This window comes from Vulpes vulpes, chromosome 2, assembly GCF_048418805.1.
Source record: "Vulpes vulpes isolate BD-2025 chromosome 2, VulVul3, whole genome shotgun sequence".
Lineage (NCBI taxonomy): Eukaryota > Metazoa > Chordata > Mammalia > Carnivora > Canidae > Vulpes > Vulpes vulpes.
The window spans coordinates 159,145,059-159,170,195 of record NC_132781.1 but is presented as its reverse complement, the minus strand read 5'-3'; the positions used below and the strand labels follow the sequence as shown (position 1 = coordinate 159,170,195).

Genomic DNA, 25,137 nt, shown 5'->3' with positions numbered 1-25,137 from the left:
CTCAAAAATCCCAACTCCTAATAAATAAAATCTTTAAAAAGGGGGGGGGGGATCCCTGGGTGGCTCAGCAGTTTAGCACCTGCCTTCAGCCCAGGGCGTGATTCTGGAGTCCCGGGATTGAGTCCCACGTCGGGCTCCCTGCATGTATCCTGCATTTCCCTCTGCTTGTGTCTCTGCCTCTCTCTCTCTCTCAATCTCTCTCTCTGGGTCTCTTATGAATAAATAAAATCTTAAAAAACAAAAAAAAAAAAACAAAAAAAAAAACTCCTATCTGCTGAAATATGGCAAAGGAAGTGCTGGTGCCCCACCACGAGCAGGCTGAGTGCCGGGTAAGGCAGGACACCATGCTGGCTGGGGAAGGAGGGGGCCGCCGCCCTGCTCTCTGTGACTCCCCGCCCGGTACCTTGTTCTTCTTGCTGGTTGGAGCAGGTGGTTTAATCAACTTCTGCAAGATCCGCAGGCACATGAGGGTAATGTTCTCCACAACCACAGGAGTCTTAATGTTCACGGCCATGAGGAAAAGGCTGAGAGCTAGGGGCAAGGATAGGAAGGACAGGCCAAGTCTCAGTCATAGCACCCTGTACCTGCTCCAGCAAGGCTGTCCATGGCGGCTGCCCTGCCCCACCACCTCTGTGGCTAGGACTGCACCTGAAGCCCCCATCCCCTTTCTGAAAAGCCCCTAACCAGCTCACCACAGCGTAACCGGAGTTCCCAGCAGCTGTCCTCCTTTGAGATGGAATCTGTCAGCAACAGCATTTCATACTGAAGGCTGCTTGCCTAGAAGGCCAACGAGAGGAGACATGAAAAGAGGAGAGTCTGCAAGTGAGACCAGGACTGGGGCTTAGGTCCAAGCTCTGATCAGGGAACTCAGAACTAAGATGTCTAGTACTCGGTGGCACCATCAGAAAGAGAAAGGAGGGGTAGAGACCCCTGTACTCCATCCAGCCAACCACCAATTTCTCTTCTCCCTGAGGCTGGCTCTGACCTGGGACAGTCATTCTAGGGTAAGAGCTCTCCAGGCTGCTGTTCCTTGCCTCCCTAGCCACGGCAGGGAGACTGATGGAAAGAAAGCGAGGGAACGCAGGAGAAAGAGGAAGGAGTCAGAGTATGGCTGTCCTGCTCACCAGATCGGGATTGGCCCAGTGGCCCTTCAGGGCAGTGGAGACTTTGCCAATAATCAAGTCATTCATTTGCTGGGTGGCTTCTGGATTGTCTCTGGGGAAACAAAGAAATGGAAGTCCTGTTACCTACCTGAAGGAGCACAGAGAAAAGGCACTCAATGCCAAGGGCCACCTAGCCTCCCCACGGGCCTGACGACAAATTGGCCCCACAAGACCTGGATCTGTAAGAGAGTGCCCATCGCAGCCACCTGCCCCACAGCAGTCACTGGGGAGAGCAACTACAGCATCCAAGAGATCTCCCCATGCACAGCCCAGGTTAAAGAGACCTCCCCAGGCACTGCCTGGTGCACCACATCCTCCAATCTCTGAATTCGGGGGACCCCCTACCAGGATGGGTTACAACACTTTCCTCATTTTCTCCATCTGCCTCCACTTTACCTCCCATGAGATACCCACATTTCCCACTGACGCCTCACCATAAGAACGTCTGTATTAGTCATGACAATGTCAATTGTACTAGATCACTTTCTCACTTCCTGCCCTGTTTTGAATAAAAACCAGAGTCCTTCCAATGGCCTAAAAGATCCCCCTAGGATCTGGCCCCCAGAAACGTCTCATTCTCCTTCCTGTTTCCCAGGTGGCCTCCTTCACACCACCTACACAGCTCCCGCATCATCCCCAGCACAGGCCTGCCTCTTGCTCTTAAATGTGAGGTTTCCTATGTGTGCAACCACAGCTGAGACATCTTCATGGCTTGTCCCCTTACTTCACACACGTCTTCTCTGACCACCTTCTCCCAACAGCAATCCCTGCCACCCCAGGGGTGCCACCCCAGCTGTACCTCCCTTTCACAACCCAATCTCCTGACACTGTACTTGTGCAAGTATCTTTCTACAGTTCTCCCCACCTGGACTGCAGGCTCCAGGAAGTAGGGACTCTGTTTCATTTACCACTGCAGAGTCCAGAACAGTGCCTGGCATTCAGCAGATGCTCAAAAAACACCCACTAAGTGAATAAATAATACAGCAAGAAACAGTTACCGATCACCTAACATGTCCCGGAACTCATGTCGCACACTTAGTAAATCTAGCTCTGGCGACTGCATCCACAATACTAGTACTCGATAAATACAAGTTATTGCCCACGAGTTATACCATTCCACCTTCGCCACAAGCCTTTAAGGTATTTACTATTATTATCAGTATTTTTCAGATGACGAAAACCTCAGCTCAGGGAAGGTAGGTAAGCTGTCCAAAGCACAGAGATCAAATACTGAGCCTAAGCTTCACTGCTAGGCTACACTGTTCCACTGGCCTCTTCCATGTGAGTCTGAAGTCCAAGTGCCCGGTCACTCCCTTCACTTCCCTCACCAGAATCCAGAGACTGTTCAGGGAACTTCACTGGAACCAACAAAGTACAAGCCAAATATTCTTTTTATGAGGAAATCTGGTCTCAAATGCTCAGAGTCTGCTTACCCAGACCCCTGGCCATCTCCTGCTCTTCCGCCCTCCTAAGTAAGCCAGCCCGTCTGGCAGTGACAAACACCACACTTTGCACCCCCAAGCTCCCAGCACGGCTGCTACCACCAATTTCCGTGCCAGCAGGAGTTACTGTGTCCACAATCCCAAGGCAGGCTCTGACCGAGTTAGCAGGCACATGAGCTGGCGGACCTCCTCCCGCATGCCTGCAGAGCCCCGACGGAGATTGTAATCAAAGAGCTCCCGGATGAGGCCCTGGGAGACGAGGATGTGCCTCAGGGCCGGATTGGTGGCCAGGGCCCGGAGCAGTGTGATACAATGTTCTGTGACAGCCGAGGCGCAGCCGTAGCACTTGGTGGAGGATGTGTGGCCACAGCCCAGGACAGATAAGGCGCGGTACTGGCTGGCAGTGAAAGTGGGCTGCACGGAGGTTCGGGACGATTTGGTGGCCGCTTCCCTCTGTTGCAGGTCATATTCCAACAACTCTTTTCGTGAAGCAAAGACTTTCTAAGAAAAAAAAAAAAAGATAAAAGAGATACAAATTAGCAATTAAAGGAAGGAGAAAGAGAAAGCTAACTAGAAATCAGGTTTGGTTTGAAAAAACACTTTAGGGGTGTCTGGGTGGCTTAGTCGGTTAAGTGTCTGCCTTTGGCTTAGGTCATGATCTCAGGGTCCTGGAATTGACCCCACCTTGGGCTCCTGGCTCCATGTGGAGCTTGCTTCTCCCTCCCCCTCTGCTGCTCTCCCTGCCTGTTCCTCCTCTGTCAACTAAATAAGTAGGTAGAAAGATAGCTAGATAAATACATATATAAACAGATAAGTAAATAAATAAATAAATAAGACAAACACTGTACGTGCATGATCTAATTTAATCTTTGTGATGACCCCACCCATTAAATACTTCATCCTTGTTTTACAGAGCAGGAAGCTGAAGCTTAGGAAGGTTTGTGTGCCCAAGACAAATGGCAGAATCAGAACTCAAGCCCTGATCAGAAGCACATGTCCTTAACCTCCATGTAATGCTGTCTCATAAAGAACAAACACAAAGATCAGAGATGTAGGCCCATGAAACAAAGACAATTCTGGGGGGCAAAGAACCAGCTTGTCTGTGGCCAGCCTCCCATCCCACAGAGATTAGGTCAGCAATATTCCATTGGCCTCACAGCCCACCTTGGTTGACTGGCATTGGTGTGCCCTGCCCTTCCAGTCTACAAATATGGCATATCAGAAAAAAGAGGGAACAGAATCTTGACACCCAGTTTTTTAAAACTTGCAACCCCTCTGCTGAAAGATGAGTTGTGAATGGGCCAAGGAAAACAGATTTATAATCATCTGTTACCCTCAGTCTTCTGGAACAAATTCAGGTCTCTGCCAAGCACCAGAAACTATAGTGGGAGAGAAGCTAAATGGTGCAGCGACCTAGACCTTGCCTTTTCAGCCAACTGGGCAAGGGAAACCCAAGATTTGAACTGCCGGAGGGGGGCAACAGGCCTGCTCTGAAAACAGGAGGGGTAACACTTGACAGAACACTAGAGCGGCTCCCGTTCCTCTACCTGGATGATTTTGGAAAGCTCATCAAACGAGTTCTTGCAATCTCCACAGTACTCCTGAGCCAGCTGCAGGATGTACCGATTCACGCTGGCTGAAGTGGAACTGATGCCCCCGGCTGTCCCCGAGTCATCCTGCAACCCAAGAGGTATGCTGTCAGCCTCCTGCTTCAGACCCAGAGCCTTCTCCAGATGCCCCACTAGCTTGGGGTTACCTGCGGCTTTTCAGGGGCTGCCTCGTTCACTTTGCAGAGCAGGTTCTCCAGCTGTGGCCGGTGTCCCATCAGCTGGTGATACACTCGGTCAGCTTTGTCCAGAAGCGTATTAATGTTGGAAACAGCCTAGCAGGAGAAGACAGAGCTATGTGTGAAGGCTGTTCCTTCTTGAGTGATCCCAACTGCTATCCGTTTCCTGAAACATTTCCTACAGGTCAGGTTCTGCGTTTCATACATTCATCACTTGTATTCCTCACAATAATCCCTGGGGTTGGTACATTATTTATAGTAACATACAATATGTATCTAACACAACATACATAAAAATACACAATGCTGAGAGAAGTCATTTACACTAGGTCACACAGCACTAAAAAGACACAGCAGGAACTGGAACTTTGGTCCTTCTGACTTCATAGCTAAATGTTCTCTTGCTTCCCATGCTGCTTCTAGCAGCAATCCCAAAAGCTCCCCACTTTTGACTATCATCTAATCCCTAGTCCCACCACACCACACAGACTGAGAACCAGACCCTGGATAAGCAGACACTGCTGGAAGGACAACAGCTGTAATACAACACATCTCTGGAATAAATGCAAGGCACTCATCCGACTTCTTCCTGCCTTTCCAAATCTAAAGTTACGTGCCCCTTGAGACATTCTAGTTCACTGCCAACATGCTCCAAAGTCCTATGTAAATCATATGTTCCAATGCCATTATCTGCACCCGCCTGAAAGCCAGGTCCTGAAGAGAGTGCTGAGTCGAGGAAGACTTGGGTGAGAAGGAAAAGCACACTGCCCTCCAATAGCACTGCTGCCCAAAGCTCAGAGCAAAGCCACTATCCTTGAGTATAGGACAGACCCAGCCTCACCTTCTTCCGGTCTTCTTCATTCTCAATGGGATCCACTGCACAGCAAGGCTTGGCATAGAGCATAAAATCGAAGCGAGCGTATTTACAGAAACCACAGGCATTGCAGAGGAAGGGATCTTTTTCATCGTAGTTGATGGACCTAAAGAACCAAAATGTTTGGGTCAGGGAGGGGCGGCAGCAGAGGTTTGGAGTGGTGTGCAGGGACTGTGAGTGCCACACGCATATTCTGGAACTGTGTCAGGATGACGAGAGGTGAGGGTGCTTACACAACTAGGTAATGAGAAAGGATGACTTGGAACTAAGCTGAGGGATCCCCACCCCAAGGCTACCACGGGACAGGCGCAGGCATCGCTCTTTCCCCCACCTTCTAGCCTTGAACTCCACACACCCATAACCCTCCAATAATGATGAAGGCAGCAAACACCAAGACTCTTGTAGGGGATACAAGGGACATATGTGGCCCCAACCGGAGCGACACACTCTCCCCCTCACCTGCACTTGTGACACTGGTAGACATTCTCTCCACAGTTGCCACAGACCCCTGGGTTGGCAGGGACGGAGGCACTGCAGCGGGGGCACTGCAGGGTCTCTGTGGAGGCCTGATAGTTTTCGTAGAAGTCCGCAAACTCAATCATCAGGTTGGAGGCCACAATGGGCAAGGGCAGGTCGATCTTCACCTCTGTCTGCCCAGGGGTCAGCTGAACTTTCTTAGCTTTATGCCAGCGAGCCGGCCTAGGAGAGAGAGCGGCAGCTAGAGGGATAGAGGGCCGGGGAGCCACTCTCATACCCCTCCAGTGACAGCGGTCTGAGGAGACAAAGGGCAAGACTGTCCCCGTGTGTTCTCCTAAGGTAGTGATGATCACTTTAAGAAGTGAAGATACAGCAAATAATACCAACCTAATTTTTAAAATATTCACTATAGAAAAGAATATAAGCACTTTACAGTGCTCTGTAGATCATTTTTTCAGATTCTAGAAAAATAAAAGACATTACTCCAAAAGTATGCTGCCCTGAAGCCTGAATCCCAAGAGGTACCATGTGCCAAGTACAGACAAAAAAGAAAAAAAAAAGGCATATAATAATTTAGAATAATCACATTAATCACAGGTAATATTTATTGGGCACTTAATATGTGCTAGGCTCTTTTCTCAGCACATTACATACACTAAACTAGTTCTAATCCTCAAAATAATACCCTAAGAGTGGACTTATCTCCATTTTACAGTTAAAGAAACATAGGCAGCACAACAACTCCCATGTCGAGACAGGTAGGAGGGTGGGGGTGTAAACCCATGGTCTTACTACAGAGTCTGAGCTTCCAGCTGCTGCACCGATGCTACACGACACAAAATGAAATCCACCTCCTCCAAAGGCAGTGGGTTATCCCAGTGAGCAGCTTCTACTTGCAGGTCACCAATGTTAGCTATTCCTCAAAGGAAGAAAACTTCCTGCAGGCAGTGCTCCTAGCAGCCGTCCGCTGATGTGGTAAACTTTTTTTTTTTAATTTTTAATTTTAATTTTTATTTATTTATGATAGTCACACAGAGAGAAAGAGAGAGGCAGAGACACAGGCAGAGGGAGAAGCAGGCTCCATGCACCGGGAGCCCGACGTGGGACTCGATCCCGGGTCTCCAGGATCACACCCTGGGCCAAAGGCAGGCGCCAAACCGCTGCACCACCCAGGGATCCCCCGGTAAACTCTAGCTTTACTCTGCCGCTCAGAGTGATACCAATACTTCCATTCCGTGCACAACAGCCCCAAAAGTCTTACTATTCAAGCAGCACCTCCTCACGTCCTCTGCCCAACAGCAATGCCTGAGATTTCAACAAGAGATCGGTTTCTGGGAGTCAACACTATAACCCACGCTGATGCCTTCTTTGGCCCACAAATGACATGCCCCCACTCAGACACTGAAAGATGTGAGCTAGAAAGATCCAACTTGGGCAGATATAGAGGGAAGGTACATGTGGAAATGGAAGGACAGCCTGCGTACTAGAGGAGCTTCTTGAGACCTACTGCCTGCTCCATGAGCAAGAAAACAGTGTCTTAACTGAAAAAATGACAACTACTTCCCAATATAGATGTTACAGAAAACTAGAACTGCCCTAATTAACACGAGTAGGAGCCTGAAGTTCCCTTACTCAGCTTCCCCTCCCAAGCAAGGCTGTGAATGGCTTCCTGATACCCCAAAGGCTCCACTGGACATGATTTTATTATTTTTTAATTTATTATTATTTATCTATGTATACACATATATATATGCACACACACATAGATTTTATTTATTTATTTATGAGAGACCCAGAAAGAGAGAGGCAGAGACACAGGGAGAGGGAGCAGCAGACTCCATGCAGGGAGCCCAATGTGAGACTTGATCCTGGGACTCCAGGATCACGCCCTGGGCCGAAGGCAGACGCTAAATCACTGAGCCACCCAGGGATCCCCATCCACTGGACATGATTTTAAAAGAACCTTTGTCAACACCCTTAGGAACTGTGTTTCACTTTTGTCTGCGTCATGACGCAAGGGGGTAAGAAGATCCTACCAATCCCTACGGATATGCTGCTTTACCCGATTCTAGCAATCAGAGCCAGCAAAGCCTTACAAGCTGCCCCTTCCCAAGTCTGAGGAGCCCTTACTTGTTTTTCAACTCTACGATGGCCTGCACAGTCCGGTTGTTGTAATAGAGGTTGATGGTCCGCACCATCTTTGTCCGTTTCAGATCTCCAATTTTCACCGTCACTTTGCTGATGGTGTGGCTGCCGATGAGCTTCACAACCTGCTGGGTTGTGGTGTACCGCGTGTCCACTTTAATGGAAGACAGCTTGATATACTAAACACAGGAGTACACACAAAACACTGTATCAGTTCAAGGTAACTGGCTCATCCTGCCTTCTTCAAAACTGATCACTGTAACCCTCTCTTCATCCACGGATAAAGTTTCTATTAAGGGTGGTAAGTGTGGCAAGTAAGCATTCATACCACCAGTGACCAAACACCTATGCGGCCACACTCAAGCTCCAGTAACAAGAAACCCACTAGCCCTGCAAGCCTCATGACTGCCCCTGTTGAAGACGGCACTTACACAGAACGGCACTTCTGGATTATTACACACCAGGCAGGGATCGCTCTCCAGGTAATAGCCATCAAATTCCACTAAGCCAGACAAGGTGCTAAGGAAGAAACCAGTTTCAGCATAAGGAAATCTTCATCTTAGAAAGCACTGAGCTTCATGAAGAAGCCATGAACGAGCTACTGCTCAACATTCCCTGAAGTGAGCCCCACCCTAGTAAGAACATAAGGGAAAGTGAGAACTCCCAATAGGGCTTAGACGTCACAGGAAGGGAATTTCAACCAATTTACCAAGATGGTTCCTATTTCTAAGCTGTTCTGAGGTCAGAGGAATCCTAAAAAGTGACATTAAAATTTGACTCCAAGAAGAGTCACAATTAAATTTACTAAAAGAAATCACTGAATTCTATACTAAAAATAGGTGATTTTTGGGATATATAAATTATACCTCAATGAAGTTTAGAGGGAAAAAAAAGTCACTATTAATACTAAGGAAATAACAGCTTGTTTAACCAGCAAATATTCTTTCAAAAGTTTTTTTTAATATAGCCATTTTCTGTAAACTTATCTGATTTAGACTTAGACACTTGAAATTGAGACATTCTCAAATTTCTGCTTACCAAGACCTAATTTAGTAGTCACATTTTGAGTACCCCATGGGCACATGGCCTCAGCTACATGGGAGGGATTCGAAAACCAACTAGGCAGAGATGTATTGATTCTTATGTAAAGGCCAACCAATGTGGAGATAGCAACTGGGACTTCAAACAGGGAGAAAGCAGAACAAGCTCACTTGTAAATATTGGAGTTGGGATGGTTGGTAAGAATGTGGTTTTGGGTCCGCAGAATTTCCACAGCCTTCTGTGAATACTCCTTCAACTGCAACAGAAGTCCATAAAAAAAGGCCACAGTTAAAGCCCAAGGGAAAGTCTTACTGGCAAAGACTTTTGTCTTCTGCTGATACTGTCCAAGAAGCACCCGGCCTCTCAGCCCCCACGTAGAATCATACAAGGCTGGGCCTAACTCCTGCAAGTGTCCAACAATCTTTAGTGACAGCCATCTCTCCAGACCCTGTACATGAAAATAATTTCTATTCCCATGGAGAAGTCATGAAATGGTTATCCAATTGCAGAGACACTTTTAGGGATGTCATCAGGGCTGCCAGGAAAACCTGGGGTACACCTTCTTTCCTAAAGCAACTTTAATGGGTTGTATTTTCCTCCCCACCTGATTACCTCCTGTTGGCTAAGGCAAATTGGGCCTGTACTTATTTGCTGACATATGTTATCTGTGTGGTACGCATGTTGGCAGTGCTTACCATACATCTAAAAAGATTTCACATATGCACCCCCTATGCAGGTTGATCATGTTCTTAACTCAAAAGAAAAAAAGGTCAAATATGCCAAGTCAGCCCCTCTGACCATACGTCAATTGTTACCTTCTTCTCTGTTTGTGGGGTTTTCAAGGAGAAATATCCTAGTAGGTCCACAAACTGGGCAGCCTTACGACCATAGGCTGGGAGTTCTGGCCATATGGACCACATCAGATCTAACAGGAGTTCCTGTTGAGATTTACTAGAGTTTCTGTGGATAAAGGATAGTTCATATTACCAATCAGCAGAAAACCTTGTGGTTCTTTTTATTCATCAACCAGGCCCAAGTACCATTTTTATAGATATACATATCTACCTCCCCACAACCAGGGGTTAAGTTCGAATTGTTTCTGCACTCTTTTGGCAGTAGATCCTAACAGGCATAGCTCCAATCTTTCCTATCTCCAGAAGGTAGCCTAAAGAGTGAACCCTGGTCGCTTTATAAACTTGTAAACACAGCCCTCTCAGGAAAAATGATCATTTCTTACTTAAGACATCACTTTAACAGGCTAAAGGCAGATAACCTGATGCAGACATCTAAAATAGTCAAGAAGACCCAGGCTGATATAAATACTGACACTGGGACTGTGAATGTGTGATGTAAAGCAAGAAAGAACTACATTGTCCACTGGGATCCTGGACTGCCAAAATGAACCCTGGGACCCTACCTGTAGATATGCAGGGTCAGACAGTGGGCCTGCCAGCGCACCGAAGAAGAATTGGACTCTAACAGGAAACAACGCAGGAACTGAACCAAGGTCTCCTTATCTGCAAATTTGTTCAGCTGGTTCACCAGAGCTGTGCACAGCTGGTCCTCCTGGCTGCCTGAGCTCTCACCTGCAAAATCAGGGGAGGACTGAGGACTGGAAAGCAGGAAATGTGCTCTAGGGTCTCAAAGCTGTTACTACCAGATGGAGAGGGAGGCAGTTCAGTCCATTTCTAAGAGTTTCAACTAAATGATTCTAATTTGAAAACAACTTTAACTTGTTTACTGGAGAACAAAACGCCAACCCCATATGAGACCAGCAATAATACTGCTACCAAAAAAGCACAGGACGAAGTGCCGACACAGGCCTGGCCCTGAGCACACATACAGTTACCCTAGAGGGGGATCTCCTTTCAGGGGTTTGCTCCCTGAAACAGCTGTCTGAAGAATTAACTGGGAGAACGTAAACCATCTGCACTGCTCTCCACCCTTAATCACCCATCCCAGAACTCCATGGACCATGAGAAACAGTAAAACAGAAAGGCTTTTGCCTTCCTGATAGTAAGAAATCAGCCAAAACGCTTCCATGTGTAGAGATTTAACAGTTTACGCCAGGCATGTTTACAAGCATCATTTGAGGCTCACAACCTCTCCACAAGGCAGGTGTCCTGTATTACTTCATGGAAAAACTTGGGTTACTAAAAATGTTTAGTGCACTCTGACCTTTCTTTGGTATGGGAATCCACATGATCAAGGTGTAATTGACAATGGAACCAAAACTAGATACTGGACAGCCTCTGAGCTATCAGGTCCTAGTAAATAGGGATAAAAGCCCTTTCCAAGGAGGACCATAAACCATGTGATCCAAGAAATCAGAACACATTGCCCTGGTCACCAAGGTAAGAGAGTAACATTTACCCTCTTTCTCCTTTTCCTTTTCTTCTTTCTTGCTTTTCTTTGTAGACGACTTGGTCTGTGTCGTGGCCTGTCCAGAACTGGCAGCCACAGGGGCTGTGGAGGAGGAGGCACTCGAGGAGCCCGCCGAGGCTGCCAGCGCGGCAAGGACTTTGCTGCCACACAGGGCACAGGAGAGCAGCTGCAGCAGTACTGGGGACACCCCCTCATCCACCAGGAAGCTGACTTGGAGGAGGAAGTACAGGACGGCTGCAGGCAGAGGAGATGGGGCTCAGCTTAGAGACAAATGTGCTGGACAGACGTGCTACAGGGGCCACATCAGCACATGCTGGGACTGCCCCCACCCCACCAGCTGGTGTTCTGAATCTTCTCTACCAGATGCTGCCCAGAATTCACACCTTGTACACAAATAACCTAGTAAATGTCCTGACAGCTACCTAGCCCCACTTCTTTCAATAAAGACGATTCTCTAACTGCCCCATATGAGACAGGCTCCTCTTTAGCTGTAGCTCCACAAACTGGAGGTCAGCTACTCCTACTCTGTGCCCCCCTAGTACCCCCAATTTTGCATCTGACCCTTATCAATCTCAAGTTTTGACTGGTCTTCTTAGCTAGGCAGAGTTCTAGCTATGTGTCTTGTTCACAGCCCTATCTCTGGCATCCAGTTCAGTGCTTGGCACAGGGCAGGCTTCAATAAGTACTTCTCAAAGGGATGAACGAATAGCCACTGAAAGGAGCTGCCCTGCTTACAATCGTCTTTGATGCAGAATTTCTGCCAGTTGACGGTTCGCTGGGCAGCAATCTCTGCACAAGCCTTCAGGTGCTCCATCTGAAAGGGAAACCAATTGCCAGAATGAGTAAGCCCACCAATTGGCCTGTGCCATACCACACCTGCTCCCTTGAGGGTGATCCTGTGCCCCGGTGAGCCACCACACAAATGCCCTTTGTTTTCAGGGACCCTTCACACCACTCATTAACACAGCAGGAAAGATAGGCCATGATGGGAAACTATGATCCAGTTTCCCTTTTTTTCTTTTCTTCCTACCCTCCCAGTTTACTTTTCTCTTGTTGAAAAAACAATTGTAAGGACAAGAGTTTTAGAGTATACATGATACCAAAGATATTCTCATCTAGAGGCTCCCATGCAATATATTCAGTTTGATCCCCAAAATCCAAACATCTTCAGATACATCATTTCTTTAGTATTCAAGGACAAAAATCAGAGATTTGCAAATTCCAGGTTGATCCTATCCATATGAGCCAATGACACAGGAATAAGCCCAAGCTACTCCTCCTCATGATGGAACCACTACTAAGTGGAGTGGGGATGGTGAGGGGGTTATCTCAGATCTTGAAGCCAACCACACTTAATACACATGTGATGGATCCACCCTGAACTCAACTGTGGCTGCTGACATTCTCTGAGTACATAAAAGCCCTGTACCAATCCATCCTATTGCCCACCTGACTCTCATCACAAGCCCTCTCCCTATCCCACCATACCCCTCACCCCTCATACCAGGCTGATGAGTGTGTCATACTGCAAGGCAGAGCCTGAGCTGGCTGTAACCACACTTGCCCGGAGGAATATCCCTTGTTCCTCCAGCAGCTTCTTGATCCCACGCACGTGGGAGTCCAGGGTGTGCAAATCCCGGAGCTGGCGATACTTTTCCTTTGACCCACAGATGAAGAGCAGAAGTTTGCGGACTTGACGACGCACAAAGGGAGTTTGCTGGATCATCAGGTACTTGAGAAGAAAGGCAACACAAAGAATTAAGGGCTCAGGAAGTGTACCACCAGTGGCTCCCTGGGCTTTCATGAACTGTTAGTGAAAAGTGGTAAGAAACACACACCAAGCTATTTCCTCATGGCCAAGCTAGCCTCCGGTGAACTTCAGTATTCCTGATAGGGGCATGAGAAAGCTGTCAAAGAGGGAGAAACAGTAATATTCCTGCTCTTACTGGGAAGGTTCTGGAATCTACAGGGAAGCTAGCCTCTGCTCCAGCATACCCAGAGTGAAATGATCAGGAAAACATACTCAGAATCTCTCTTTCAGGTTAAAGAGGTGGAGAAGAGGTTGAGTTGTTCCATCCATATAACCTGAAATGGTCACTGCAGGTATGCTAATAGGCTATTCTTCCCAGAGTTAATCTCAGGCTTGCTGTGATGGCAGCTAATCCCTCAGCTGCCTCTAACCCCACCCATCACACACTGCTCTGCAATAGCCAGTTCAGAAGTGTACTAACTATGCTTCTCTGACAGCTGGCTAGCCCTCAAGTCCTGCCAATAGGGAACAAAAACAGGCATGAGAGGGTGCAAGGAAAAACCATTAGCTCCTTCCTGTCTGCCTGCTATCTTGGCAGCAGCCCTTCACTCTGGCAGCCTCCATCAGCTTTTTGGTGTTTAAGGACAAACCATCCACAATTGGTTCTAATCATCAGCATCTTCCCATACTTCCAGAATCAACTGCATCATGTCCTCTCAGAGCTCCTGGGATACCAGCTACAGCACCCCTCCTCAGGCCCACCAGGCCAATTCCACTTCAGACACAGGGCTTCTGATGGCTGCTGCCTACAGTTACTGTCTCTGTGTTCACTGTGGGGTTTTTTGTTTTTTTTTTTGGTTCTTCAATGACCATTCAACCAGTTCCCTGCGTTAAAATCTCTGTAATTTAGTCTATTTTCTGTTTCCAGAGAGAGTCCCAAATTATTAAACCCATCCCTTAGCATCATGGCAAAAAAAGTTAAATACACAGAATCAGAAACTAAAGCTATAGCTTGTTTTGACATCCATCTTCCATGGTTTCACCATTCAGCACACCTGGGAAAAGACCTACACAGTGTGAGGGGTGCTACTGGGGGAAACACTTCTGCCGGTGAGGACGGAAGGAGGCCATAAGGCTGTCAGAGCCAGGGCGCCTAGGTGGCTCAGTCGGTTAAACTTCTGCCTTTGGCTCAGGTCATGATCCTGGGTCCTGGGATCGAGCTCTGCATCAGGCTCCCTGCTCAGTGGGAAGTCTGACTCTCTGGCTCCTTCTGCCTCTCCCCCTGACTCATGCACATGCATGTGCTCGCTCTCAAATAAATAAATATTTTTTAAAAAGGCTGTCACAGGGCAGCCCAGTGGCTCAGCGGTTTAGTGCCACCTTCAGCCCAGGGCATGATCCTGGAGACCCGAGATCGAATCCCATGTCAGGCTCCCTGCATGGAGTCTGCCTCTCTCTCTCTATCTCTGTGTTTGTGTTCTCATGAATAAATAAATAAAATCTTAAAAAAAAAAAAAAAAAAAGCTGTCACAACTGATGTGTTCTTTCCTCCCCACTGCCTGGGCCTTCACTTACCTCTGAGAGAAAGTAAAACCACGAATGATCAAAGACAGGAGGTGGGATTCTAGAGTTGGTGTCGGCAATCTTCTTGATTTGGTAAGGAAGCCTCAGGACCATCTCTGTGAGAAGCTGAGTGTAGGCCTCAAATACATCAGCAGCATGACCCTGTGGGAAGAACATCTGCGTAAGAACCTGCAACGGACAATTGTCCACGGCCACAGTTTGGAAAAGGGCTGGCTTACTGCTCATTAGGCATAGCTTATATTGGAGCTGGTAAACAGTACCTTCCAAAGCTGGGGCCATCACGGCCTGACAGCTTGGTTTAAACCTAGCAAGGACCCAGGGCTCCAGGGGACACAGATCTCACTTGTCCTCAAAGTTCCAAAATTTCACACTGTGGACTTTGCACTGATTATACTCTGCTTACACGAAAATTAAACTTCTAATGGGAAAAAATGGGGAAAACAGTGGTGGTGGAGGATTTCTGACTTTCTCTGAGAGATGCACGGTCTATTCCCTAGAACCAAAACCTTCTAGGATAAGAGACAATTAAATAAACCAGAACAGGGGGACCTGGGTGGCTCAGTTGGTTAAGCAACCAATTCTTGATTTGGGCTCAGGTCATGATCTCAGGGTTCTGGGATGGAGCTCTGCCTCAGGCTCTGTGCTCAGAGGGGAGTCTGCTTGAAGATTCTCTCTCCCTCTTCCTGTGCCCCTCCCCTCACCTGCATGCATGACCGTACACCGCACACACGCTCTCTCTCTCTTTCTGAAATAAATAAGTCTTTTAAAAATAAATAAATGAATCAGGGTGGCTAGGATCACTTAAGTGGCAGTTGTCCTGCAGGCTGCATGGTTCTGGAAAAAGCCTGCAAGAGTTTGGGGCACAATGTGTCTCATATATTGAATCGCCAGTTACTCAAGTCTTTGCCAAGCACTGGGGGTGCAAACAAGGGGAAGCTTCCACATGTGTGCACAGGGCTCTCTGGGGACCTGGGGAAAAGCCATTTTGACCCCACTTGTAGGAAGGGCATTTTGGGGAGGGTTTTCCAAGATCCAGTGTGTGAGCTGGGTCTTAAAGGACTAGCAATTAGCTTAGAGGGGAAGAAGTGATACAGAGGGAGAGAAATGCAGGAGAACAGAAAGCAAGAAGGCAGCATGCCACATCTGGGGTGCTGTAGTAACACAGCTAGAGAAAGAAGATGGCTGGGTCCTCAAAAGAACTTTTTGACCCCAAATTCACTGAAAACCAACAAAGGGTTAAAAGAGTAGAAGGACATGATGTGATTCACATTTTACACCTGTTATATACCCTGTCTTAGTCAAACCAGTTGGGAGTGTGCAGTGAGGAGCATAGCTCGAGCCACCCCCAAATGCAAATGTGCAGAAGTGGGGGTGATGACTAACCCAGACCGGACCGGCAGGCGCCTAGGACTGGGCTTTACTATGCCACAGCACAACGACCCCACAAAGGAGACCCCATGTGGAGTCTCATTTTCCAGGTATGACCTGAGGCATGCAAAAGCCACACGTAACTTGTCTGAGCTTCATGGCTAGAAAGTGGGAATGCCTGTTCTCAAACTCACCTGATCAGAAAGCCCATCTTCTATTTTTTTTTTTTTTTTTAAGATTCTATTGATTTACTCCTGAGAGACACAGAAGAAGAGACAAAGACACCAGGCAGAGGGAAGGAGAAGCAAGCTCCATGCAAGGAGCCTGATGTGTGACACGATCCTGGGAATCCAGGATCACTCCCTGAGCCATAGGCAGATGCTCAACCGCTAAGCCACCCAGGCATCCCAGAAAGCCCATTTTTCTAAACCAACTCCCTACTAAAGGGCCTCTGACACCAGCAGGGGGAGTCCCCCACCCCCACCCCCCACACAGACACGATCCACCTCTGACATTACCCCGTGCCTTCTCACCTTTTTCTTTCCTTTTTTTTTTTTTTAAAGATTTTATTTATTCATGATAGAAAGAGAGACAGAGCGACACACACAGAGAGAGAGGCAGAGACACAGGCAAGGGAGAAGCAGGCTCCATGCAGGGAGCCCGATGTGGGACTTGACCCTGGGTCTCCAGGATCGTGCCCCGGGCCAAAGGCAGGCGCTAAACCGCTGAGCCACCCAGGGATCCCTCTCACCTTTTTCTAATGAGCTTATTAATGTCAAAGGACAGGCCTGTCTGATTTCATTCAGTTCCACTTTACAAAGTGATAGGACTCTGAACCCCAGTAGGTTGGGAGAAGTGGTCATCCACTAAACTGCCCTGAAAGCAAAGTCCCCCAAGGCACACAGTCTGCCTCTTGCAACTCCTTGTCCTTGAATCCTTCACTGTACTCATGGAGAGTGAAGAGAATGCTCTGGAGGAAGGCAGGAGCAGTCCTCTGTTCAGGGAAAGGCCTCACCTTCACATACTGGCGGAGGAAGAACGGGCTCATGTCGGGTGGGGACGAAGTTGTGTGTGGTTTCAGCAACTGGCTAGTAGCCACCGGCTCCTCATCATTCTGCTGGCTCTTCCAGTATTCTAGCAGGGATTTGAGCACATGCAGGCAGTAGTCCACGGCGCCAGAGCTCAGCAGGGCCGCTGCTGTGGCGCTGGAGATGAGGGAAGATGACTGGGGGCAACAGGGAGGGGGTCAGACCGGCTTATAAGAGAACTGGGCAAGGGTGGGGGATAGAACTGGTGCCAGCCTCAGAGTGGGCTGTTGGGGGGAGCGAGTCTGTCTCCTGAGTTAGAAGTCTCCCCACTAACTCAAACACTCCCCACAAACTCTCTCCAATAAAGGCATGGTAAGAGCTGGTCAAACCCAATCCCCAGCTCTACTCATCATCACACACGTGCTAGAGGCCAAGGGAACAAGGACTGGACAACCCTTCTCCCGGGAGGGGCAGGTTGTCTTCTTCCCTTAGGCAATTAGAAAAGAAGCCCATTTCAAGAAAGAGAGGGAAAACTTTCCACTATAAGCACCTTTCAGCACCCCACCCTCCCCATAGGGGCTCTCTCCCACCAAACTGGCTTCTAAAGGAGATGGGGTAAGTGATCACACGAGTAAAAAAGCAGGAGAAAAGCCACTGTAAATAAAACCATTAGGAGAGCCTTGCAAATCCCAGCAAACCCCACAGCTCATAAGCTCATTAAGATTGGATGCAGTTCAGTCTCCGTTTCTACCTTCTCTGCTTTGTGTTAATCTCCTTTCCACCACACACACACTGCTTTCTCTCTGCTTTATTACCATACCTTATAGCAACACACAGTAGGGGAATCCTCTTAGCCACCCTGCGCCTTGCAGAACAGTCCCCTCCTTTCAATAATGGAACTTCCAAAAACCCTGTAACCCTTCCATTGGAGGAACTGCTGGCAAAGATCAGGGCTTGGAAGAGATTCTGAAAAAGGTGGCAGCTCTGCTCTTAAAGAGGTGACAGCTTAGAATCCTTTTCCTCTAGAGCGACAACAGCATATTCTAACTATCACCTCTGCCCTCAGCCCTAGCACCAACCAGACAATCCTCTTACCTTCCCCACACCCCTGTGCTCAAAGTGATAGTACCTCACATATAGAAGACTTGGATCCGGATTTGGTCCGGGACATGAAGACACTCAGGAGTCTCATTACTACCAGATGGACTTCATTCAAGGCACTGCGCTCATTCTTCCTGGAGACGTCCTGAAGAAAGGAACAGAGCCCAGGAGCCCACGCTTACTTTAAGCTTGAGGCATCCTCTTAACAAGGTTCCCTTCAGCCTATCACCACTAACTGTTCCTCACATGAAATCAGAGTCAAAATGGGTGCCAACGCCTCCATGGAATACATCTGGCTTACCTAGAGTCCAACACGCTTAAAAAACTGTATTAAGATACAAACAACCAATTTGCTGTTTTCAGCTTGGGGAGCTACAAAAGGTCTGTAGAGGCAGGGACTTGGTCCGTTCCTCATTTACGTCTAGATCTAACAGGAAATCTAGGCCAAAACAGGCACTGCCAACATTTTTGTTGAACCAACAGAACTGGAGCCCTTAGTGGGTGGTTACTCTGAAATGATGTGAAGTCCCTCTAAGAGAAGGATGACAAGCCATGAACAGACCTCAGTCTCTGTTTCTCACATGGCCGGACTCACCAGTCTTACCTTTTTGTCCATGCCCAGTTCAGCAATCAGCTGGGAGAGCAGGTTGTCCAGGGCCCCCTTGTCTTTCTCATCTTCTCCATCCAGGTCTGTAGTGAGCATCAGGATGACCTGGAAGTCAAGAGTGAGGTGTAACATGAGCACCAGGACCCTAGAAAAAACTCTAAAGGCAGGGGGGTTCAGAAGAAATCCCAATCTTCCTGACTGCCCTGTCAACCATAACTGTAATCCATGAAAAGGTCCTAAATCCAAAGTTTAAGTGTCCAGAGTCAGAAAAAGAGTCCAATTTAGGTATATGCCATATGTAGCATCACAAAAATGTTTTGCAAAGAGTGTGCAAAACGAATTGACTAAACTACATTATAACCAACCAAGGTGGCTTGACAAGAGCAGTGTGTAATGTCAAAAGTAAAGAATTTTCTGCCTAAGAGGAAGGCAGCTAGTAAGAGAATACTACCAGACCACATTCCAACACTGTGTTAATAAAGTCTCACTACACACTAAGAATCTCTGGGACGGACATCTGCTCCCAACTCTGTCAATAACTAGCTGGATGACTGCAGACATCTTTTTAAATTCTCTGAACCTTGGCCTTTTCACCTAGAGAGTTAAGGGCTAGAACTTGCAATTCAAAATTGCATTCAATTACTCTATAACCTAACACCAAACAAAGCCCTACAGAGCTTCTAAAGGAGAGACGTGAGCATGCTGAAGGATGGTCCAACCATAATGTGACAGACCCAGGGGAACTGTGGGATACCTGCATATACGGGATGGCCCGGACACCTCCAACATTTCGTAACTGGGGCAAGGTTTGCAGTAGTCTCTCCAACAGCATCAGACGGACCATGTGCAGCCTAAAAGGCCAAGGAAAATACATGAGATGTGAGCTAGTTCACAACCACGAACCAGCTGGATATAGTTCTTTCCTCCTGCCACCAAAGTAAACAAGGAGTCTACTGCTTAGGAATAATCCTACCATTAGCAACACGTTCAGAAATACCTATTTGGTATACCACCAACACAGAAGGAGAAATCTCACTCTGTTAAAAGGAACACGCTATTCCAAAATACAACTGATGGCCCTGAAAACTTGATACAGGAAAAGTTAAAAATATTTTTCAAGCAATCAGCCCTAGTTGTTTTCAGTAGCAAAACCAAACCTTCAGTAGTACACTCTATAGCTTTTTCCAACACATGGTGCAATTCTGCCTCCAAGCATTATCTTTTGGGATCCTTCCAACTACAAAGCCTACATCGTCTGGTTGCACAGTGACCCAGCCCTTCCTTTTTTCTTGCTTCCCGGAAGGACCAGCACTGCTTTACACCCTCTCAACTTGCCTACCTACCTTTTCTTTTTCTTAGTGGAAAATTCAATTTCAACACCACCCTTTCCACACTGGACCATGACTTCTCCCATGTATTCAGTTGGGCACTAACTAGCCTTCTTCATCTAAAGATACACAGCTGGGCTTTTCTACTAAATGTGTGCTTCTGGATCTCTAGTGAACATAACTGATTCAAGAGAGGACCAAAATGATAATTCATTAGGGTCTTGCTAACAATCTGGTTGGCAATCTCACCTAACACACAATCTTACACAGATGAAGAGCTCATTTACTCAATGGCTTCACTCTCATAGTTTGTTTTTGCTTCATTTAACTTTACACCTGTATAAAATAAACCACAATACCTACACATGCATAAAAAAGTGATTTTAATGTATTAACATATCTTAGGAGATAACCAAAATATTTTCAAAATAATAAAAGCTTGAATCAAAGTATGGGGTCTTACTTGATAAAAGACCATGATTCCAAAAATAACTCGAATGAGCTAATAATAACAGTCCCTCAGAATACAGTCACACATAAAAGCTCACACACACATCTGGAGAATAAAGCAAGCTGTATGGGTACCACAAATAAGAACTGCTCAGGAATGTATAAGATATAACAAAGAAGTAATAGAATAGTAGCAGTTCAAATTTAGCAGGTCAGCTTATACTTGCAGAATAAAACATAGCAAGCGTTGAGGTGGATGAAAATCTTCAGATTGGCAGGATATACTTGTGAATACACATATATAAAAGAAAAAAAATCAACAAAATGCAAAGAATGTGGACCTGGACCAAGACATTGCCAGACTGTTGGCTTTTTAAACTCTTAGATAATACTCTTTAAAAATCTGCCAAAAAAAAAAAAAAAAAAAAAAAAAAAAACTGACAAAAAAAATTAACCTTATACCAAAAATTGAAATTTCCCTTTCTTTAGTGACTTCAAATAAAAACAAGCTAATTATATTATTTAAAACAAGTCATTCGGGATCCCTGGGTGGCGCAGCGGTTTGGCGCCTGCCTTTGGCCCAGGGCGCGATCCTGGAGACCCGGGATCGAATCCCACGTCGGGCTCCCGGTGCATGGAGCCTGCTTCTCCCTCTGCCTGTGTCTCTGCCTCTCTCTCTCTCTCTGTGACTATCATAAATAAATAAAGATTTAAAAAAAAAAAAAAAAGTTTAAAACAAGTCATTCAACAATTGTTCAATTAACTTATCCCTGGGAAAAAAAGTTAACTTAAAACCACTTTAGAGACTTCTATTACTAATAGTTAAGTTACCTAAAATGGTCCTCCTAAAAAAAAGAACATCCTTTTTTCTTTTCTTAAAGATTTATTTATTTATTTGTTCATGAGAAACACAGAGAGGGACAGAGACACACATAGAGGGTGAAGCAGGCTCCCTCCCCATGCGGAGCCCACTGTGGGACTTGATCCAGAGACCCCAGGATCACGACCTGAGCCAAAGGCAGATGTTCAACCGCTGAGCTACCCAGGCATCCCAAGAACATCATTTTAGAAGCAATGTTGAATCTCAAAAAACTTGAAAGGACTGAAATCACTTAGTATGTTCCCCAACCATAGTAAATTAAACTATAAATTAGTAACAAAAATAATTAGAAAATCCTCAAAAGTTTGGAAATCTAACAACATACTTCTAAATATCCCAGTGGCTGGGATCCCTGGGTGGTGCAGCGGTTTGGCGCCTGCCTTTGGCCCAGGGCGCGATCCTGGAGACCTGGGATCGAATCCCACATCGGGCTCCCGGTGCATGGAGCCTGCTTCTCTCTCTGCCTATGTCTCTGCCTCTCTCTCTCTCTGTCTGTGACTATAACAAACAAACAAACAAATAAATAAATAAATAAATATTTAAATATCCCAGTGGCTAAAGATGGAAGCTTACAACAGAATTTAGAAACATTCTGAACTGAACAGCAATAAAAATACAACACCTCAAAATGTGGGCCCCAGCCAAAGCAGAGTTTAAAGGGAAGTGCAGAGAGAAATATTTAGCTTCAAATATGCATTTAAAATGGAAGGTTTAAAATAAGCTTCCATCTTTTTAAGCTAAAAAAAGAAAAAATTAAACCCCCAAAAATAAGGTACTATAAAAGCTTAGAAAGCACAGAAAGAAATATTAAGAATAGAAATAAAACAGAGAGCAGGCATAGCACACACAAAAAAATGAAAGCTAAAGGTTTTCTTTTTTTATAGATTTTACTTATTCATGACAGTCATGCAGGGAGCCTGATGTGGGACTTGATCCTGGGATTCCAGGATCACACCCTAGGCCGAAGGCAGGTGCCAAACCGCTGAGCCACCTAAAAGTTCCTTATAAAGTTGGCAGCTCCAAGCAAAACGGGCTTTTGAATAGAGAACAAACATATAAGTTACCATCAGAAATGAAAAATAGATGTATCACTACAGACCCTAAAGACGTTAAAAGGATGATTTTTTTAAAAAAAGGTAATGGGGTCTCCTGGGTGGCTCCATCGAATAGCCATCTGATTCTTGAATTTAGCTTAGGTCATGATCTCAGGGTCTGGGATCAAGCCCTGAATTGTGCTCTGTGCTCAGCATGGAGTCTGCTTGAGATCTTTTCTCTCGCTCTGCCCTCCCCTCCAACTTTCACATGCATGCATGCTCTCTAAAATAAATAAGTCTTTAAAAAATGGTTATGAGCAACTTTATGCCAATAAAATTGATAACTTAAATAAAATGAACAAATTCCTCAAAAAGCACAACATATCAAAACTGACACAAGAAGCAGAAATAATTCTGTATCATTTAAAGAATGAATCTGTAATTTTAAATGTTCCCTTAAAGAAAGTCCAGACTCAGACTCTGCTGCCAAATTTTTACAAGAGTTTATAGATGAAATAATACCACTTATCACAGAAACTCTTTTTTTCTTCTTGCTTCCAAGAGTTGCACACTTAAGCAACTGAGCCACCCAGGGGCCCCCTATATATTTTTTGATGCTCATACAGATCTTAAAAAGCTATAACTAATTAAGCACAGAAAATTTTTTTTAAAGAAAAAAAACAACATTATGAGACATGGAAAAGAGAATATGACCGTAAAACATCTACTTAAATAGAATCCTTAGGAAGAAAAATGACAGAAAGTGAGGCAGAAGCAGTATCTGAGAAGATTAATAGATAAGACTTTCCTAGAATAAAAGACACTAACCCAAACATTCCAGATTCCCAAAGACCACTAAGGAGAACAAATGTAAAGAAATCCATCCTGGGGTACCTGGCTAGCTTAAACTCAAGTCATGATCTTGGGGTCCTGAGATTTATAGTCCCACATCTGGCTCTCTGCTCAGCAGGGAGTCTGCTTCTCCTTCTGCCTTTGTCCACCACCACTCGTATTCTCTCTCAAATAAATAAACAAAATTTAAAAAAGAAAGAAGGAAGGAAGGAAGGAAGCAAGGAAGGAAGGAAGGAAGGAAGGAAGGACTCTACCCTAACTATATCTTAAAAACAATGACAAAATAAAGATCTTATAAGCAGCAATAAGGATCCTATTTTCAAAGAAGCAATCAAAGTGACTTCTAACTGGCAATAACAGGGGATATCATTTTCAATTTGGGAGGAGAAAAACTATCAGCACAAAACCAAATAGCCATCGAAAATATGTCCACAAGGGGCGGGGCGCGGGGAGCCGCGGGGGCCAGGGGACCCCCACGAGCCAAAAAAAAAAAAAAAAGAAAATATGTCCACAAAATGTTAGCTGAATGAAGACATTTCCAGACTAAGAAAACCTGTGATTTTTATAAATAGTGGTCCTCCCCTAAAGGAAAATCTAAATGACACACCTCAAGAAGAAATGATCCCAGACAGAAAGTCTGAACATACAAGCAATGTTGAACACAGAAAGTGGGAAATGTGTGAGTAAATCTGAACATTGACCACATAAACAACATGAAACATTAACAAACAATCCATTGAAAGCTTCAAAAACCTTTTTGAAAAAGAATTAAAATACACAAAAATAGCTTAATTGGTACGAAAGGGCCAAGTCTTCTAAGGTTCTCTATATCTTGTAGGAAGAAGATGCAGCTGTGAGTTAACCTGAGTTTTGGGTTAAGTTCAACGTACATACTGAAATGATCAGGATAACCACCAGGAGACTAGAAACACTCCACCTTCTGCAACTAATCCATCATCTTAGTCCTGAAATATTCTCCCATAGCCTCTTGACGGCAAATGGCCAAGTCCTAACCTGTTGCTAGTGTGGACATCGCCTTCCCCTTCCCCTTCTCCTTCTCCCTCGGAGCCATCTCCTTCCTGGTGTCCAGTGGTGGTGCTGATGGCGCCAGTGCTTGAGCTGACACTTCCTGGTCCAGCTGGGTGCCCCTCCACTGTGGCATCACCGTAAGCACTACTCCGGCCAGATACTAGAGGGAAATAGTTAAAAAGGTGGGAATCAAGTCCCCCAGCATGACGGAATCCAATGCACACTCAAGTCAGTAATAGTTCAGAGATACCTGATAGCTTTAGAGAATTTTTTCTTCTGTGGGCAAAGGGGAATAAATAAGGACTTTCAAGATTCTGGCCCTACAACAGTACGCTAAAAGACTCTCAGGGTAGCAACTCATCCCTGACGGCATATAAGATCCACCTACTAGAACAATCTCTGCTGCTGCTAAATTTCCATCTCCTAACCCAGAGGAAATGTACACTGACTTGGGAATCTAGAAATTGTCAGCTACTCTTAATCCCCTCCATAAAATATTTTCACATCCAATTTTTAACCACAGACTGGTTTACAAGGTCAAACCAAAATTGCACGCTTCCTCATTCTAGAGCCCTGCCTTATCAGCAGTAGACTATGAAAATGGCCTGCTATATTAACAGGACGACTGCCCAAAACAGCTTTCCCCAACAGAGGGGACAAAAGCCACAGTATGATGGACTTCAAGATCATACCATAACTGTTTTTGGACTACTCCTGATTCGGGATTAGCATGTCCTTGCCTTCTTCCAATAAGACACAGTTAAAAGCTCCCTATATAACGTTCAAACATTAACTATGGTGTGCCTAAATTCT

General features: G+C 45.9%; 1 protein-coding gene across 17 annotated transcripts in view; it reads right to left on the bottom strand.

Annotated features, from left to right (window-relative positions):
* The window catches only part of UBR4 (ubiquitin protein ligase E3 component n-recognin 4), a 132,900-nt gene that overhangs the window by 35,084 nt on the left and 72,679 nt on the right, over window positions 1-25,137 (bottom strand). For all 17 annotated transcript variants that reach the window (XM_072751017.1, XM_072751018.1, XM_072751023.1 and 14 more), the window contains 22 exons: window positions 24,310-24,484; window positions 19,506-19,602; window positions 18,749-18,856; window positions 18,173-18,289; window positions 17,031-17,240; window positions 14,639-14,788; window positions 12,818-13,045; window positions 12,049-12,127; window positions 11,302-11,547; window positions 10,346-10,514; window positions 9,744-9,888; window positions 9,099-9,184; window positions 8,319-8,406; window positions 7,873-8,066; window positions 5,725-5,964; window positions 5,233-5,371; window positions 4,362-4,487; window positions 4,153-4,281; window positions 2,763-3,106; window positions 1,125-1,215; window positions 693-777; window positions 404-531 (listed from right to left, as the gene is read on the bottom strand). In XM_072751017.1, the coding sequence (XP_072607118.1) occupies window positions 404-531; window positions 693-777; window positions 1,125-1,215; window positions 2,763-3,106; window positions 4,153-4,281; window positions 4,362-4,487; window positions 5,233-5,371; window positions 5,725-5,964; window positions 7,873-8,066; window positions 8,319-8,406; window positions 9,099-9,184; window positions 9,744-9,888; window positions 10,346-10,514; window positions 11,302-11,547; window positions 12,049-12,127; window positions 12,818-13,045; window positions 14,639-14,788; window positions 17,031-17,240; window positions 18,173-18,289; window positions 18,749-18,856; window positions 19,506-19,602; window positions 24,310-24,484 (3,374 nt within the window). The remainder of the gene's footprint in view (window positions 1-403; window positions 532-692; window positions 778-1,124; window positions 1,216-2,762; window positions 3,107-4,152; window positions 4,282-4,361; window positions 4,488-5,232; window positions 5,372-5,724; window positions 5,965-7,872; window positions 8,067-8,318; window positions 8,407-9,098; window positions 9,185-9,743; window positions 9,889-10,345; window positions 10,515-11,301; window positions 11,548-12,048; window positions 12,128-12,817; window positions 13,046-14,638; window positions 14,789-17,030; window positions 17,241-18,172; window positions 18,290-18,748; window positions 18,857-19,505; window positions 19,603-24,309; window positions 24,485-25,137) is intronic.